General features: G+C 53.3%; 2 protein-coding genes across 9 annotated transcripts in view; one reads left to right on the top strand and one right to left on the bottom strand.

The window, feature by feature from the left end:
- Nucleotides 1-15,556, top strand: part of LOC120391382 (adhesion G protein-coupled receptor E5-like) — a 1,047,477-nt gene that overhangs the window by 754,951 nt on the left and 276,970 nt on the right. The window lies entirely within an intron of this gene.
- The window catches only part of LOC120391373 (adhesion G protein-coupled receptor E3-like), a 125,953-nt gene that overhangs the window by 84,437 nt on the left and 25,960 nt on the right, over nt 1-15,556 (bottom strand). For 4 of the 7 annotated variants that reach the window (XM_039514990.1, XM_039514989.1, XM_039514992.1 and 1 more), the window contains 7 exons: nt 14,650-14,784; nt 11,210-11,341; nt 8,883-8,950; nt 7,332-7,436; nt 5,879-6,056; nt 1,436-1,555; nt 542-744 (listed from right to left, as the gene is read on the bottom strand). In XM_039514990.1, the coding sequence (XP_039370924.1) occupies nt 542-744; nt 1,436-1,555; nt 5,879-6,056; nt 7,332-7,436; nt 8,883-8,950; nt 11,210-11,341; nt 14,650-14,784 (941 nt within the window). The remainder of the gene's footprint in view (nt 1-541; nt 745-1,435; nt 1,556-5,878; nt 6,057-7,331; nt 7,437-8,882; nt 8,951-11,209; nt 11,342-14,649; nt 14,785-15,556) is intronic. The other 3 variants (XM_039514991.1, XM_039514994.1, XM_039514996.1) reach the window with 3 other exon arrangements.

The raw sequence follows: 15,556 nt of genomic DNA, 5'->3' as shown, positions 1-15,556 counted from the left end.
CAACCCGGAAATTCCAAGGGGCGGGGGAGGCTGCGGGAACTATGGGATAGCTACGGAATAGCTACCCACAGTGCAACGCTCCAGAAATCGACGCTAGCCTCGGACCGTGGACGCACACCACCGATTTAATGTGTTTAGTGTGGCCGCGTGCAATCGATTTTATACAATCTGTTTTGCTAAACCGGTTTATGTAAAATCGGAATAATCCCGTAGTGTAGACGTACCCTAAGTGTTTCCTGCTGATTCCCTGAACCCCACTATCTACAGAAAGCGGCTTTCCAGTTATTCCAGCTCAGGGGTGAGCTAGGCGGAGCTGTTACCCTAGAGCACTTTGCATGGCCCTGTGTCATGGTGCGACCCCCGGTAACCTCCTCCAGTAACACAGCCCCAACGCATCAGGAATAAGGAGGCCTCCTCTTCTCAGGACCATCAGGAGCCAGAAAGGCAGCACGGTCCAAATGCCTGGCAGGAGATGGCGCCTTCTATAGGCCCCTCTGGAGCCCAGCTAGGGAGCAAAGAGAGGGGATCTCCCTCCACGCACCTGTCTGTGGCGCAGGGTGAAGTTTGCGGGGCTGGATAGGTTAATGGGTCTCCCGTCTCCGATGGCCCCACTCACCACCCTGGAGTTAAGGTGACTCTTCTCCAGCTTCCCACCAGCCGGCAGATTTCCCTCGCTGAGACGTCTCGCACTGATGATGGAGTCCAGGGTGGAGTAAGAAATAAAAGCAGCAGCCCCCAAACCTGCTGGGAGAGCAGAAAATCCCTCGTTAGGGAGCTGGGGACACAATGGCAAAGAACGAGCTGGCCGGGTGCCCAGGGGTCACAGTGAGTCTGTGGCAGATCTGGGAATAGAACCCAGGATCCTGGGAATGGAACTGGACTGTGCTACCTCCTCCCTTGGAGCTGCCAGAAAAGTGTCCTGCTGGAAATGTTGAGCTGCAGGAATCAGAGATGAAGATACGGATTTTCTCAGCGAGACCAGGAGAGGGGCTGGCCAGGGATGAGCTTCCCCTGGTGCTGGAGGATTCGGGGCCCTGAATATGGCAGCTGAGGGTACATGATACCCTGGTCCCCCACATCTCCGTTTGGGGGTCTAGCTAGACTAGGGCATCCCTGCCCTTTCCATTCTCTGGGCCCACTTCATACCAGAGACCCTCTCATGAGCCGTCTCCCCCCTGTGCCCCCAACTCCTCACTGCTGGGGGCTCAAGCTGTGGGACAGGCAGGAACGAAGGTGTCAGCTCCATGGCCACAGCCTGAGAACCACTGGCTCAGCCAGCAAGGAGCACTCCAGGGCTAGAGACAGAGGCCAGGGCCGGCCTGGGGATCCATGGGGAGGGAGGGAGGAAGGGGGGAACCCAGACTGGGCTCTAGTGCCCGGGAAATGCTCTGTGCCGTGGTTTGGGCCCTGGGTGTCTCCATCCCCAGGATGGTACCTTGTGTGGCTGCCCCGGTGACCGTGTCACAGTGCACGTCCATCGTCTCCTCGTGAGCGCTCAGTGTGAAGACCTCGCTGTGCTGGCTGCAGTTCCCTGTGACGAGCCGCGTCTGGATAGCTGTGGGGGGTGGGGTGAGGAATGACAGAGCCCCTCACTGTGAAACCACTTTCCTGGGAATCTGTCCATTCTGGGCCAGATCCACCCCCCTCCCACTCCGCTTGGTTCTTCCACACTGTGGGAGGGGGAAGTTTGGAGCCCCCCAAGTAACACTGATCACCCCCCATATCCCCTCCCCCCATTCCGGCTCCGTCTTCCTGGGAATGCTGCTCTCTGGGGAGTAGTGGGGGTGGGGGGAGGCGCCAGGCTCAGCGTGGCAGCCCCTAGTGGTGAAATGCCAAATATCACATTTAAACCCCTCTCAGGCTTTGCTGTTGCTCCTGGGGACACTGGCAGGGCTGGGTTATATTTCCTGGTGCAGGGCAGTGATTTCCCTACACCCCCCCAAGGGGGGGGTACACCCCCCCTTAATTTTCCCAACACCCCCCCTAGTTTTGTGAGCTAGTTACATACCAATTTAGTGACTGTTTGGAAATCTGAATTTAAACTGAAACATTAATACACACTTTAAAAGCTTATACAGTGTATGATAAAATATGTGTATCTGAAAAACTATAATAGATTTGAAAAGTATGAACATAGACTAGCTTCCTTATACAGCTGTTTTTTTATGATGTCAGTGCATTCATTTCGGTGATGTTGGCCAACCTAATAATTTCAAATGATGATTTGTAAGCAAAGTCTAAATGAGTTCTCCCTGACAGCTAGTGATGAGCTGGGGGCTAAGACTTCAGGGCCAGATTATATTTACATTCACACCTAATCTACCTAGGTATCCAGCAAACAGAGCTGTGTTGTCCAAGTGATAGATTTTGGCTGGGGTTGGATTACAAACCACTTGAATGTGGGGGGAAAAGGGATGAAATGTTGTTCTTATTGTATGAGTAAAGGGCAGTAGAACTGTGCTTAGCCTGTGATGATTTGAAGGCATCAAGAGAGAGGGTGGGGACCTGTCCCTCTCCACTGTTTAAAGACAGAGCTGACTAGGCTCCATAGATAGTCTTTTGTTCTGTTAAGTGACCACTGCAGTTGAAATCACTGACAATCAGGTCTAAGTGCTTAGTCCTGTTGTGGGGACAGTGTTCCTGTGGGTACAGTGTTTTTGTGTAAGAGACAGCCCAGACTGCACTAGCAGCGAGGTTCCCGCACTGAGAGCTCAGCTGAAATCACTGAGAGCTGGTGGAACCTCAAGAGACCAACTCATAGAGGTCACAGTGGTAGGTGACAGCAGAAGGTGACTGTGCAGGGCCATTGGCAACAGAGCGGTGGAGTGAACGGTGGCACAACGAACAGCCGTGGCCAGAGCAAACTGTGCCTTTTTGTCCCCCACCTGGAAGGTGTATTCACGTGAAAGCACCTCTGAACTCTGAGTCTCCACTGACCAAGGGCAACACCGGTGAGTGGAGTGGTGGAGGGAAAAGTGAGGGGCATGTTAAATAAACATTTGTTTGTTGGACTATATTTTAGTCAGTTTGCTCCAGAATGCTGGATTTGTGACTGGGAATGGAAACTTATATAAATATGTTTCCCAGTAGGCCAAGGTTTTTAAAATGCAGTATTTGCCAAGGTTGTTATCTCACATTGTTGCTATCTTGGAAGGTCATTATGTTGGGGAGTTTCTGTACTAAACATTTTTATTATAATTAATTTTTACATAAGAATGGTCATACTGGGTCAGACCCATGGTCCATATAGCCCAATACCCTGTCTTACAACAGTGGTCAAGACCAGGTGCTTCAGAGGGAATGAATAGAACAGGGAATCATCAAGTGATCCATCCCCTGTTGCCCATTCCCAGCTTCTGGCAAACAGGCTAGGGACACTCAGAGCATGGCGTTGCATCCCTCTCATCCAGGCCAATAGCCACAGATGGACCTGTTCTCCAGGAATTTATCTAGTTCTTTTTAAAATCCTGTTATAGTTTTGGTCTTCACAGCATCCCCTGGCAAAGAGTTCCCTGGGTTGACTTTATATTGTGTGAAGAAATACTTCCTTTTGTTTTTTTAAAATCTGCTGCCTATTAATTTAATTGGGTGACTGCTAGTTCTTGTGTTATGTGAAGAATTAAATAAAATTTCCTTATTCACTTTTTTGCACCAGTCAAGATTTTGTAGACCTCTATCATATCCCCATTAGTCATCTCTTTTCTAAGCTGAAAATTCCCAGTCACTTTAATCTCTCCTCCTGTTTCATACCCCTCATAATTTTAGTTGCCCATCTCTGTACCTTTTCCAATTCCAATATATATATTTTTAGGATGAGTGACCAGATCTACACACACTATTCAAGGTGTGCACGTACCATGGATTTATATAAAGGCAATATGATATTTTCTGTCTTATTATCTATCCCTTTCTTAATGATTCCCAACATTGTTTGCTTTTGTGACTGTTGCTGCACATGGACTGGATGTTTTCAGAGAACTATCCACAATGACTCCAAGATCTCTTCCTTGAGTGTTAACAGCTAATTCAGATGCCATCATTTTGTATGTATAGTTGAGATTGCTTTCCAATGTGCATTACTTTGTATTTATCAACACTGAATTTAATTTGCCATTTTATTGCCCAGTCACCCAGTTGTGTGACATCCCTTTGTAGCTCTTCGCAGTCTGCCTGGTACTTAATTATCTTGAATAGTTTTGTATCATCTGCAAATTTTGCCACCTCACTGTTTACCCATTTTTCCAGATTAATATGTTGAATAGGACTGGTCCCAGTACTGACACCTCAAGGATACCACTTTTATCTCTTTCCATTCTGAAAACTGATAATTTATTCCTACCCTTTGTTTCCCATCTTTTAACCAGTTACTGATCCATGAGAGGATATTCCCTCTTACCCCATGATGGCTTGCTTTTCAAAAGTCAATTTAAATTAAATACATTTTTTTTAAATTATATATTTTTTTAGAAATCTAGATCTGTTATGTGTTTTGGTGTAACTTGCATTTTCCTCATGTTAAATTTGCATTATCCTAACAAAACATTTACTTTGTTCACTTTCTTCACATCAGTCAAGATTTTATAGACCTTTAGCATATCCCCCCTTAGTCATCTCTTTTCTAAGCTGAATATTCCCAGTCATTTTAATTTCTTCTCCTATTTCATACTCCTAATCATTTTAGTTGCCCATTTCTGTACTTTGTGCCTTTCCAGTATGTCTTTTTTGGGATGGGGTAACCAGATCTGCACACAGTATTCAAGGTGTACATGTGCCATGGATTTATATAGAGGCAATATGATATTTTCTGTCTTATTATCTATCACTTTCTTTAAAATGCAAAGGTTTCAGAATAGCAGCCATGTTAGTCTGTACTGCAAAAAGAACATAAGCTTTCATGGGCTACATCCGATGAAGTGGACTGTAGCCCACGAAAGCTTATGCTCAAATAAATTTGTTAGTCTCTAAGGTGCCACAAGTGCTCCTGTTCTTTTTAAAAAAGCAAACAGAATGTTGGGAATCACTGACTGCAGCTGCACACTGAGTGGATGTTTTCAGAGAACTATCCACAATGACTGCAAGATCTTTCTTGAGTGTTAACAGCTAATTCAGACTCCTTCATTTTGTATGTATAGTTGAGATTGTTTTCCAATGTACATTACTTTGCATTTATCAACATTAAATTTCATCTGCCATTTTTGTTGCCCAGTCACCCAGTTTCATGAGATCCCTTTGTAATTCTTCGCAGTCTGTCTGGGACTTACCTATCTTGAATAATTTTGTATCATCTGCAAATTTTGCCACCTCACTGTTTACCCATTTTTCCAGATCATTTATGAATATGTTGAACAGCACCAGTACTGACCCCTCAGGGATACCAGTTTTTATCTCTCTCCATTCTGAAAACTGATAATTTATTCCTACCCTTTGTTTCCCATCTTTTAACCAGTTACTGATCCATGAGAGGACTTTCCTCTTACCCTATGATGGCTTACTTTTCAAAAGTCAATTTAAATTAAATACTTTTTTTTAAAATGTATGTTTTTTTAGAAATCTAGACCTGTTATGTGTTTTGGTGTAACTTGCATTATTCTTATGTTAAATTTGCATAATCCTAACAAAACATTTACTTTATTCATATCTTTTCTATATATCTCATTGGTCCTGACACCCCCCCTGTAAATTCAAACACCCCCCCTAATTTCAATTCCTGGGGAAACCACTGGTGCAGGGGCTGTGCTGTTCTGTGTCTGTACTGAACACAGGCTCACATCACAATGGTATTTAGGCTCTAACTTCCCGTGGATTTGGGGCACAGTGTGTAACCCCGTATCTCACGGCAGCCAGCAGGTGGCGCTGAGAGCCACACGTCCCCCCTCACCCAGAGACTCTGTCGTCACGTTCTGTGTTGTCCTCTCCGGAGACCGGAGCGCAGTGGCCAGCGCGGCCAGTTCCACGCTCTGCAGCAGGACCGTCACGGCCGACCCCACCTCCCACTTGTCTCCACTGTCCCAGAGGGAGGTGCTGTTCAGGAGGGCGTTGAAATGGAGAGTCACGTTCTGGAGATAGGAAAGGAAAAGCCCTGGGAGCGAGGAGTCCGGGGGCTCAGGTGCCACGTCCCCTGTGTTCCCAGGGAGCATTGGGCATCCCAGCCTCTCCCAGTTCAGGGGGCTGCAATGCTCTCAGAGGTGAGGCCCTTTACAAAGGGGGTCCCCTGAGGCTGACTCAGAGCCTCACTGGGACCTGAAGCCAACTGGGGCTAGAACCCTTTGTCATTCGTTCTTCGCTTCTGCTCCCCCATCCCCGCATTACAGATGCCAGGGAACAACATTGTCACAAGCCCACGGCTTCCTAGGCTGTCTCTATGCTGCATCCGGCAGCTGCTCAGAAATGTCTGGCAGGGCAGGGATAGAGCCCAGATCCTGCTGCCTGAAACACTCAGGTCACTGACCGATGAGCTGAGGGAGAATCCCCATTAACTGTTAGCAGTGTAGCACCTCTGATGAACAACAACATTTCTGAACACTAGAGGGCGCATGTGGGTGGACAAACACAAATGTGCCCTCGCACCACTCGAGGGCATGTGCCTGCAGACACAGCAGGGCCGCCCAGAGGGGGGGGGCAAGAGGGGCAATTTGCCCCAGGCCCCGAGCCCCACAGGGGCCCCCACGAGAGTTTTTCGGGGCCCCTGGAGCGGGGTCCTTCACTCACTCCGAGGGGCCCGGAAAACTCTTCCGGGGCCGGGCGCAGGAGCTTCTTCGCTCCCGGTCTTCGCTGGCGGGGGCGGGGTCCTTCCGCTCCGGAGCGGAAGGACTCCCTGCTGGCGAATTACTGCCAAAGACGGAGCGGGACCCGCCACCGAAGTTCAGCTCGGTCTTCGGCGGTAATTCGGCAGCGGGGGGCCCTTCCATTCCGGGACCCGCCGCCGAAGTGCCCCGCAGACCCGCGGCGGTAATTCGGGGCCCCCCGCTGCCGAATTACCGCCGAAGACCGGGATGCACTTCGGCGGCGGGCGGGGGGGGGGCCCGCCGCAGGTCTTCGGGGCACTTGGGCGGCGGGTCCCGGAACGGAAGGGCCCCCCGGCGCCGAAGATCCCGGGCCCCCGGAATCCTCTGGGCGGCCCTGAGACACAGACAAACACCACTAGAGGGTGCACCGCCCCCCCGCCCCCCTCCACAGCAGTGGAGGGCACAGATCTTTTCTGAAGAGTATCTATATGTCTCCCTCCCCCGCAACCCAGTGAGACACCTAACCCGGCACAGCAGCAGGCAGGGCTCTGGGACACACACGGGGCACTAGTTTGCAGGGCACATTCCAGGGGTGGAGCCTCTCACCTCCAGTGATAACGCCGAACTCCCATCTCCGAACGTGGACATCAAAATCTCTAAGGTCGAATTAAAGAAAGAGCAAAAACTGCTGCTTCTGCCGCGCCACTTTCCCTGCAGAGAGACCCAGGGCAGAGGGTGAGTTCTGCAAGCGCTGAAGGGCGACCGACACTGGTGTTTGCCTTATGCAGGGGCCTGATCCTGACACCCCTCATTGAGTGAATAAAGCTTTTATACTAGACGTGTCCAGGACATGTACGATGGTGCTGTTGCCACAGCGAGAGGTTCATGTGGAGAAAGGAAACAGTTTCTAGTAACAGCTGGAATACATCAAGGCTTGGGATTAAGCCCCTTTTTGTTCACATCGGTGCTGGATGCATTGACAGAAAGCAGCCAGAGAGTGGCCCCTTGGCAGGTGAGTTTTGCAGATGTTGTAGTGCTCGTGGGGGAGAGGAAAGAGGAAGTGAAGGAAGATGCAGAGAGACATGCAGGTGCATATTGGAAAGAAACAGCATGAAAATCAGCAGAAGAAATCACAGTACATGGTCTGTAGATTCAATGCTCTCCTGCAGGAAGACAATGGGGGTGTAAGTCTGGGGACCAGCCACTAGCAAAGCTACAGAAGTTTTAGAAGGTTCAATATCAATTAGAAGATAATAAGATGATAAGTAGCAGTCAGCATGGATTGTCAAGAACAAATCCTGTCAGATCAAGCTGACAGCTTTCTTTGGCAGGGTAACAAGCCTGGGATGGGGGGAAGCAGTAGACGTGGTATATCTTGACCTTAGCAAGGCTTTTGACACTGTCTCACGTGACCTCATAAACAAACTAGGGAAATACAACCTATATGGAGCCACTCTAAGGTGGGTGCAGAATTAGTTGGAAAACCATTTCCAGAGAGTAGTTATCAGTGGTTCACAATCAAGCTGGAAGGTCATATCGAGTGGGATCCTGCAGGGATCGGTTCTGGTCCAGTTCAGTTCAATATCTTCATCAATTATTTAGATCATGGCATACAGAGAACATATAAATTTGTGGATGATACCAAGCTGGGAGGGGTTGCAAGTGCTTTGGAGGGTAGGATAAAAGTTCAAAATGATCTGGACAAACTGGAGAAATGGTCTGAAGTAAATAGGATGAAATTCAACAAGGAAGTTCTCCATTTAGGAAGGAACAATCAGTTGCACACATACACAATGGGAACTGACTGCCTAGGAAGGAGCACTGCGGAAAGGGATCTATGGGTCATAGTGGACCACAAGCTAAATATGAGTCAACAGTGTAATCCTGTTGCAAAAAAAGCAACTCTCATTCTGGGACGTATTAGCAGGGGTGTTGTAAGCAAGACACGAGAAATAATTCTTCTGCTCTACTAGAAGGATGAGGAGGATCGAGTCCCAGCGATGAAAGGAACAAACACAGAATTGCCCTAATCTTGGATGGGGTTTTCAGGGGTCACCGTAATACCAACAGCAAAGGTTTTTGTCTGGGAATTTCCATGTTAGTGGTACAAAACACAGGGCAAAATCCCCCACAAATGAATGATGGGGTCAAACGTACCTGCAGAGAGAAATTCCTGCACGTCTCTTTGATTCCCTCGAACTCAGCGCTGGAGTTAATGCTGGGGGCTTGGAGCGATGGGAAGAGAGGAGCAGACGTTAGAGTTTTCATATCAGATTTTCATCTCAACTCACTCCTGCCTGGGGAAAATCCCCTTCTCTTCCCAGCCCCACTGGCTGCTCTCTGCGCACATGCCAGTCCTGCCCTGCCAATATTTTAACATGCAGCTGCTACAAAACTCCCTCCCTTCCTCCCCGTCTCACTCTGTCTCTCTCTCCCCTCCATTTACACTCGGCTTTGCCTGTCCCTGCTGCTCCCGTCTCTGAGACTTCTTGATGTGTTTCCATCTGCTCTGCAGAGAGACCTGCTGGGTACAGACGCCTCTGCCCACTGGGGGGAACCCACCTTTCCACATGCCTTAGCCCCGCTGTGCTGCCGACCAGGAGCTGCCCTAGGTAAGCACCACCTGAGCCCCCTCTGGCACCCAAACTCCCTCCCAGAGCCTGTATCCCGCGCCCCCTCCTGCACCCCAACCCCTGCCTGAGCCCTGAGCCCCATCCCAGAGCTCACACCCCCTCCCAGAGCCTGTACCCCACACCCCCACCTGCACCCCAACCCCCTGCCCCAGGCTCAGCCCGGAGCCTGCACCCCCCCACACACCCCAACCCCCTGCCCCAGCCTGGGGAGAGTGAGTGAGGGGGGGAGAGAGCGAGCGACGGAGGGACAGGGATGCAGTGGGTGAGGTGGGGCCTCGGAGAAGGGGCAGGACAAGGGCAGTGGTGAGCTGGAGTCAGGTCCCACCAGTTCGCAAGAACCGGCTGTTAAATTTAGAAGCCGGTGTAGAACTGGCTGTTAAAGGAGCAGGCGGGTGGGCAAACAACTCCGGTTCCCGGGCCACATTCAGCCCATGGCACCGTCCTGTCCCACGCCTGAGCTCCCAGCTGGGGAGGCCGAGGCTCCCCTGGCCCCTCCCCCCCTCGCACAGCCGCAGTGTGCCGAGCCACCGGCGCCAGCGCTCTGGGCAGCTCAGCTCCTGCCACTTTAAGCAGCAAGGTAAAGGTGGGGGGGGTGCAAGCTCCAGCAGGCCGCACGGCATCCTTACACGCTGCCCTAAGCAGCATGGTAAGGGGGCTGGGCCAGGGCTGGGAGGAGGGGTTGGATAAGGCAGGGGCCGGGCAGGGAGACGTTGGAGGGGGCGGAGGTTCTGGGGGCGGTCAGGGGCCGGGGAATGGGGGGGTTGGGTAGGCTTGGGAGTTCTGGGGGTCTGTCGGGGTGGTGGTGGATGGAGTTGGGGCAGTCAGGGGACAGGGAGCGGGACGAGTTGGGTAGGGGCAGAGGTGAAAGTAAGCCGGTATGCCCCGGTACGGCGTACCGCAAGAGCTGGTGCACCGTACCAGGGTGGCCCGGCTTCCCCAGGGGGGCAATTTAAAGGGCCTGGGGCTCCAGCCCCTGCTGGAAGCCCCAGGCCCTTTAAATTGCCATCAGAGCCCCACTGCTGGAGCCCTGGGGCAGAGCTGCGGGGCTCTGGGGGCTATTTAAAAAGTCCAGGGCTCCCGCTGCTTCTATCGCCCCAGCCCTTTAAATAGCCCCCGGAGCCCCAGGCTGCTGCTGCTACCCCGGTGGCGGGGGGGGGGGGAGGAGATACTTGTGGGTTCTCAGGGGGGGAAGTCGGGGGCAGGACATGGGTTGGGGTCGGATGAGTGTGGGGGGGAGACAGGCACATGGGGCTTGTACTCACCACACGGTTCCCTACCGGGTCTTCGGCGGCACTTTGGCGGTGGGGGTGGAGGGGGTCTTCACTCGCTCCGGGTGAAGGACCCGCCACCGAAATTTCGCTGAAAACCCGGAGTGAGTGGACCCAGTAGGGAACCGGTTCTTAGGATTTTGGGAGCTCATCACTGGACAAGGGTGTTTGGGGTCGTGTGATTAGACAGTTGGCAACCCTAAGGAAGAGACACCTGGCCCGTGGCAGCCCTGCTCACCCCTCCCCGGCCTGGCTCCGGCACGGATCAGTCTCATCCCAGACTGGCCCCTGCTCCTATCTCCAAGCCAGACCTGGGCTCGCTGGTGACTGTGGCTCTGAGACAACCGGAAACACCCCAGTGGATGGACAGGCTGGGCTGGGGGAGGGGAGAGCCTGGAGGCTGAGCCTTCCCCGGCCAGGGCTGAGACCCAGAGGGACCCTGTCCATGGGGGCAGGGGGCTGGCGCAACATCCCAGACCAGTTCCCAGCTCCCTGCCCCCTCGGGCAAAACCTCTGCCTGTGTAACCCCAGGCCCTGCCCAGCCCCCCAGGTGCCCCCTCCATGCCCCCGCGGCAGGACCCACCTTGGCACAGGGTGATGTTCCTGTTGGAGGGTACGTAGCCGGCCCGGCACTCACACCAGTAGCTCCCGATGGTGTTGATACACGTGGCGTTGGGGCCACAGATATCTGGGGTCTTGTTACACTCGTCGATGTCTGAGAGGGGAAAGCGGGGGAGGGGGTCACACACAGCACGGCTGGGGGCTCACTGGGGGCGAATGACCATGGAGGCACCCAGGGCCGGTGGTCACCTAGGGCGGCAGGATTTGGGGGGTGGCATTTTGCCGCCCTCAGCAGAAATTCAGTGGCAAGGGGTCCTTCTGCTCTGGGTCTTAGGCAGAAATTCAGCGGCGGGGCCTTCTCTCGCTCCGGGACCCGCTGCCGAAGTGCCCCGAAGACGCGGAGCAGAAGGACCCCCCCGCCGCCGAATGCTCAGAGGAGGAGCCCTGCAGCCTAGGGCAGCAAAACCCTGACACCGCTCCTGGAGGTACCCACCTCCGATTGCAGGGGGCGTGGTCTGTCGGTCAGTCTGTCTGCTCCATCTACGCCCCCCCATTCTATTTTCCTTTCTTCCCTGCTATGTGCAGGGCCCCAATCCCTGCAGCACAACCCCTCCCCCATCCCCCAGATCAGGGGGCCCAACCTTTTCCAGACCAGGACCCTGCGATCCCCTCCCTGCACCAGCCCTGACAGAGCAGGGCTAAGGGGGGGACCGATCAGCCAGTTAAGCTGCAAAGGGGAAGTGACTCAGGCTGCGTGCAGGGCGCTGGCTAGAAGGAAGCTCGCCTGGGAGGGGACAGGTGGGGCTTCTCTACAGCTCGAGGGCTGGGCCCAGTGGTGGGGGCCTGAGGCGAGGGGGGCTAGGAAGACCCCAGGGGGGCTAGGAGCCCCGGAGGAAGGGCTTCACTAGCAGGCATAGGACAGAGGGGTCTGACTTTGAAAGGCTCCCCCAGAATGGGGATCACAGCGTGACTTGGCCGGACGGCCAAGACACGGGGCAGCCGCGACTCCGGGAGCTGCAATGGTGGAGGAGAATAAAGGGGGCACTGAACTGGAGCTAGTCGCCAGAAGGGGGCGCCACGCTCAGCGTTACAGACCCCAGCCCGATGGGTCCCCTCCCCGTTCGGGATACACCCAGCCCCGCCCCTCCCCTGGAGCACTAGGAGAAGGGTGGGTGGGCTGCACCCAGGGGAGTGCAGGGGAATTGGGTGATGTCCCTTTAAACTAGTTTCTTTGCTCTCTGGTGGGGCTCACGGGGGTCTATGGCAGAAGCCCGCAGACCCCGACATGTGGCCAGGCTCTGCACGGCTGGTAAACGGGTTGTTTGGAAGCCAGCTGGACCCAGGGGATCCCCCTATTCCTAACACTGAGCAGTGAGCAGCAGCCCAACAACGTCCTTTCCCGGACCCTGCTGTGACCCCTAGGCCCAGGGCCCCATGGGGCGAATCCACCGAGCCCTCGGATGGATGACGCCAGCTCGACACTCGCTGCCGATCCAGCCTGTGGAAGCCGAAGCCGGGAGAGACCTGCCCAGCCTGACCCCAACATAGCCCCAGCCGGAGTCGCCACCCAGCGGGTCACCAATCCGGCCCCAAACGGAGGGGACTTTACTGCCCTCGCTGGCTCCTGGGGCCTTTCACCGCTGTGGAGAGTCTGATCTGACAGATGGGCCCCACCCCACCCGAGCACAGACAGCCCTGCCGTGATCTAGCCAAACGCTGGAGGGACGTGCACCCGCCAGGCTGCCAACGCAGATAGCGCCAGCTGCCGGGCAGAGGGGGATACACGGGGGATGTCGGGGCTCCATAGTGCAGCGGGGTCACTCACTCCATGCAGGGAGTGGGGTTTTCTACCTAGGGACCCGACTTGTACGGGCAGAGACGCACTCATTCCAGCCACTAAGCTCTCCCTGATATTTATCCATAACGCTTTGGTTCTCACAGAAATCCTTGTGGCTAAAATCCCCTTCGTCTGGACATCGGCAAACAAGTCAACCAGCAGGGAGAGTCCAGAGCGCTCATGGATCCTTCCCTTGGGCCGAGTTCCAGCAGCTCTTTCTCAGATTCTCCTTCTCTCTCTTTCCCGTGACAGTGTTTTGCTATTTCCCGCTACACCCCTTCCCCTCGGTCATTATTTGTGTAGAGGCAGCACCCAGAGCGCTGCACCCACACGGTCATAAAGAGCTTCTAGTCTAAATAGACAAGAGGTGGGAGAGAAAACTGAGGCAGGGAATTGCCCAAAGACACCCAGCAGTAACAGAGCTGGGACTAGAACCCAAGTCTCATGAGTTCCCATCTCACATCCTATCCCCTATACTTGTCTCTTTCAGCGTGTTTCTTCCATAGAAGGCCATGAATGTGTCTCCCCTGCCTCACCATGCAGATTTTACCCTCTGCTCCCCCTCACAGACAGGAGCTTCGTGTCCCCTGGCTCACAGCCAGGAGTGCATCAGGGCTGGAAAAAATCCCTTGTTCCTTTGGCAGGAAATTCAAACTTTTGCTCCATTGTTAAACCTACTGGAAGGCAACGGGCCTACGCCATGCCTATGAAGGGGCTTGTATGTGCCAGCCTCTGGCGAAGGCTGCTGGGCCACAGAACAAGGAGAGAGCAAGTTTGTCCTGCTCTGGTGGCTGGTTCCCATAAGTAGATAACAGCCTGCTACAATGACTAGCTAATGGAGTTACTCCCTTAGCTCTAGCAGTTGAGCTGTATCCTTTCAGCAGACAGGTCCTAGGTTTGATTCCTGCTAATGACCCAAACTGGTTCCTTTGTGATGTCAGCTCCATAGCAGCTGCTGAGGTTAATGGGGTTCCAGAAGCTAATGGGCTTTTTGAGCCCAAGCTGTGTTAAAGGTTGATCCAACACAGAGTCCTTGGCTCCGTCTCAGCCCAGTTTGCTTTACAAAGACCTGACCTGCCCCCACCTCAAAGCTCTGTTACGAAAGAGCATCTTGAGCTCTGATTGCAGCTGCAGGTTTGGGGGGATCTTGCAGCTTCTAATGACATTCCCTACGCTCGTGCTTCGGTGGAATTAAGCACCATGGCAAGAGACATGGCGACCTTCAGTCCCTGTGATCAGTTTCCAATTTGTAAGAGTCAGAACAGACACTGTGCCTGAGTGTGGTGCAGAGAAAGAGCGAGACCTCAGGGCAACCTGGTTAGCTTCCCCATCCAGGCATGCGGGTTAGTGTCAGAGATCCTGGGTCAGCTCAGTGACGGTGCATTAACAGCATCGCCAACGCCAAGCAATCAATAAAATCCCAAACCATGAGCCAGGCTGCAAAAAAGTCAAGATTGGTTTAAAAATGACAAGATTTTTTTTTAAAATGCATTTGATTTTAGCCAAAAGCAGAATCACGTGACTCCAGGAGGTGGGACTTTAAGGCAACGCCACTAGTAAGCAACACTCCAGACAAGCCAGAAGCATCATGCCTTTGCCACAACTGTTTCCAGCTCCCATTGTACCTGTGCAGATCTTAGCCGTATACTTTTGACTCTTCCCAAATCCCTTTCTGCATTTACACATGTAACTCCCTGGCATGTTGATGCAGTTCCCGTGGGGCTCACAGATTGTGGTGTTTCGCTGGCACTCGTCAATGTCTGCAAGGAGAGAGAAAGTGCTGGGTCAGGCTGATCTAGGAGCTGGACCTTGGGCACTGGGGGACGCTGCTGGGGAATAACCCAGGCGTCCGACATGCACCGTGCTCTGGGCAGACGGGGCTGGTTAGAGCCAGGAGTTCAGTGACTGGGCCAGTGAACAGGAGCAAGTGGCTATTGTCCGGAATAAGCCACTCCAGCTGGGAAGGGAAAAGCAGCCCTGCCAGGACACGAGCCTGCTGCTTGCTAAAGCTCCCAAGCGGATCTGGCGATGCCCAGTGCCGTGATATCAGTGCAGACGGCAATGCCTGAATGAGGCGTCCGCCCCTGGAGGGGACAAATGGGGAGCTGGTTTGGAGGAAGGGGATAGAGACTAACACGAGGGCTGGTCTAATGCCTGGATATCAGTCAATGGGGTGACCTCCTCTGCACCCCACGAGCTGCCCTGGGCACCCCCTTGCACACAGGACAGTGCAGAACCAGAGGGGTTCAGAGACAGGCAATGAGAATGATCAGGGGCTGGAGAAACCCTCTGTGGAGAGAGATTGAACAGACTGGGACTGTCACTTTAGAGTGAACGTAAGAGGTGACGTGTTAAGAGTCTATAAATGACTGACGGGGACAGAGAAGGGAGATGGGGAGCTTCTGTTCTCCCCACCTCATAACACGAGAGCAAGGGCCAGTCAGGGAAGTGAGAAGAGGGGAAATTCGGAACTGAGCCAAGGAAAGGCTGTTTCACGCAATGTGCGTTTAGCCTGTGGAACTCCCCACCACA

The sequence above is a fragment of the Mauremys reevesii genome, linkage group 25 (assembly GCF_016161935.1).
Source record: "Mauremys reevesii isolate NIE-2019 linkage group 25, ASM1616193v1, whole genome shotgun sequence".
NCBI lineage: Eukaryota > Metazoa > Chordata > Testudines > Geoemydidae > Mauremys > Mauremys reevesii.
This window is presented reverse-complemented; position numbering and strand designations above follow the sequence as displayed.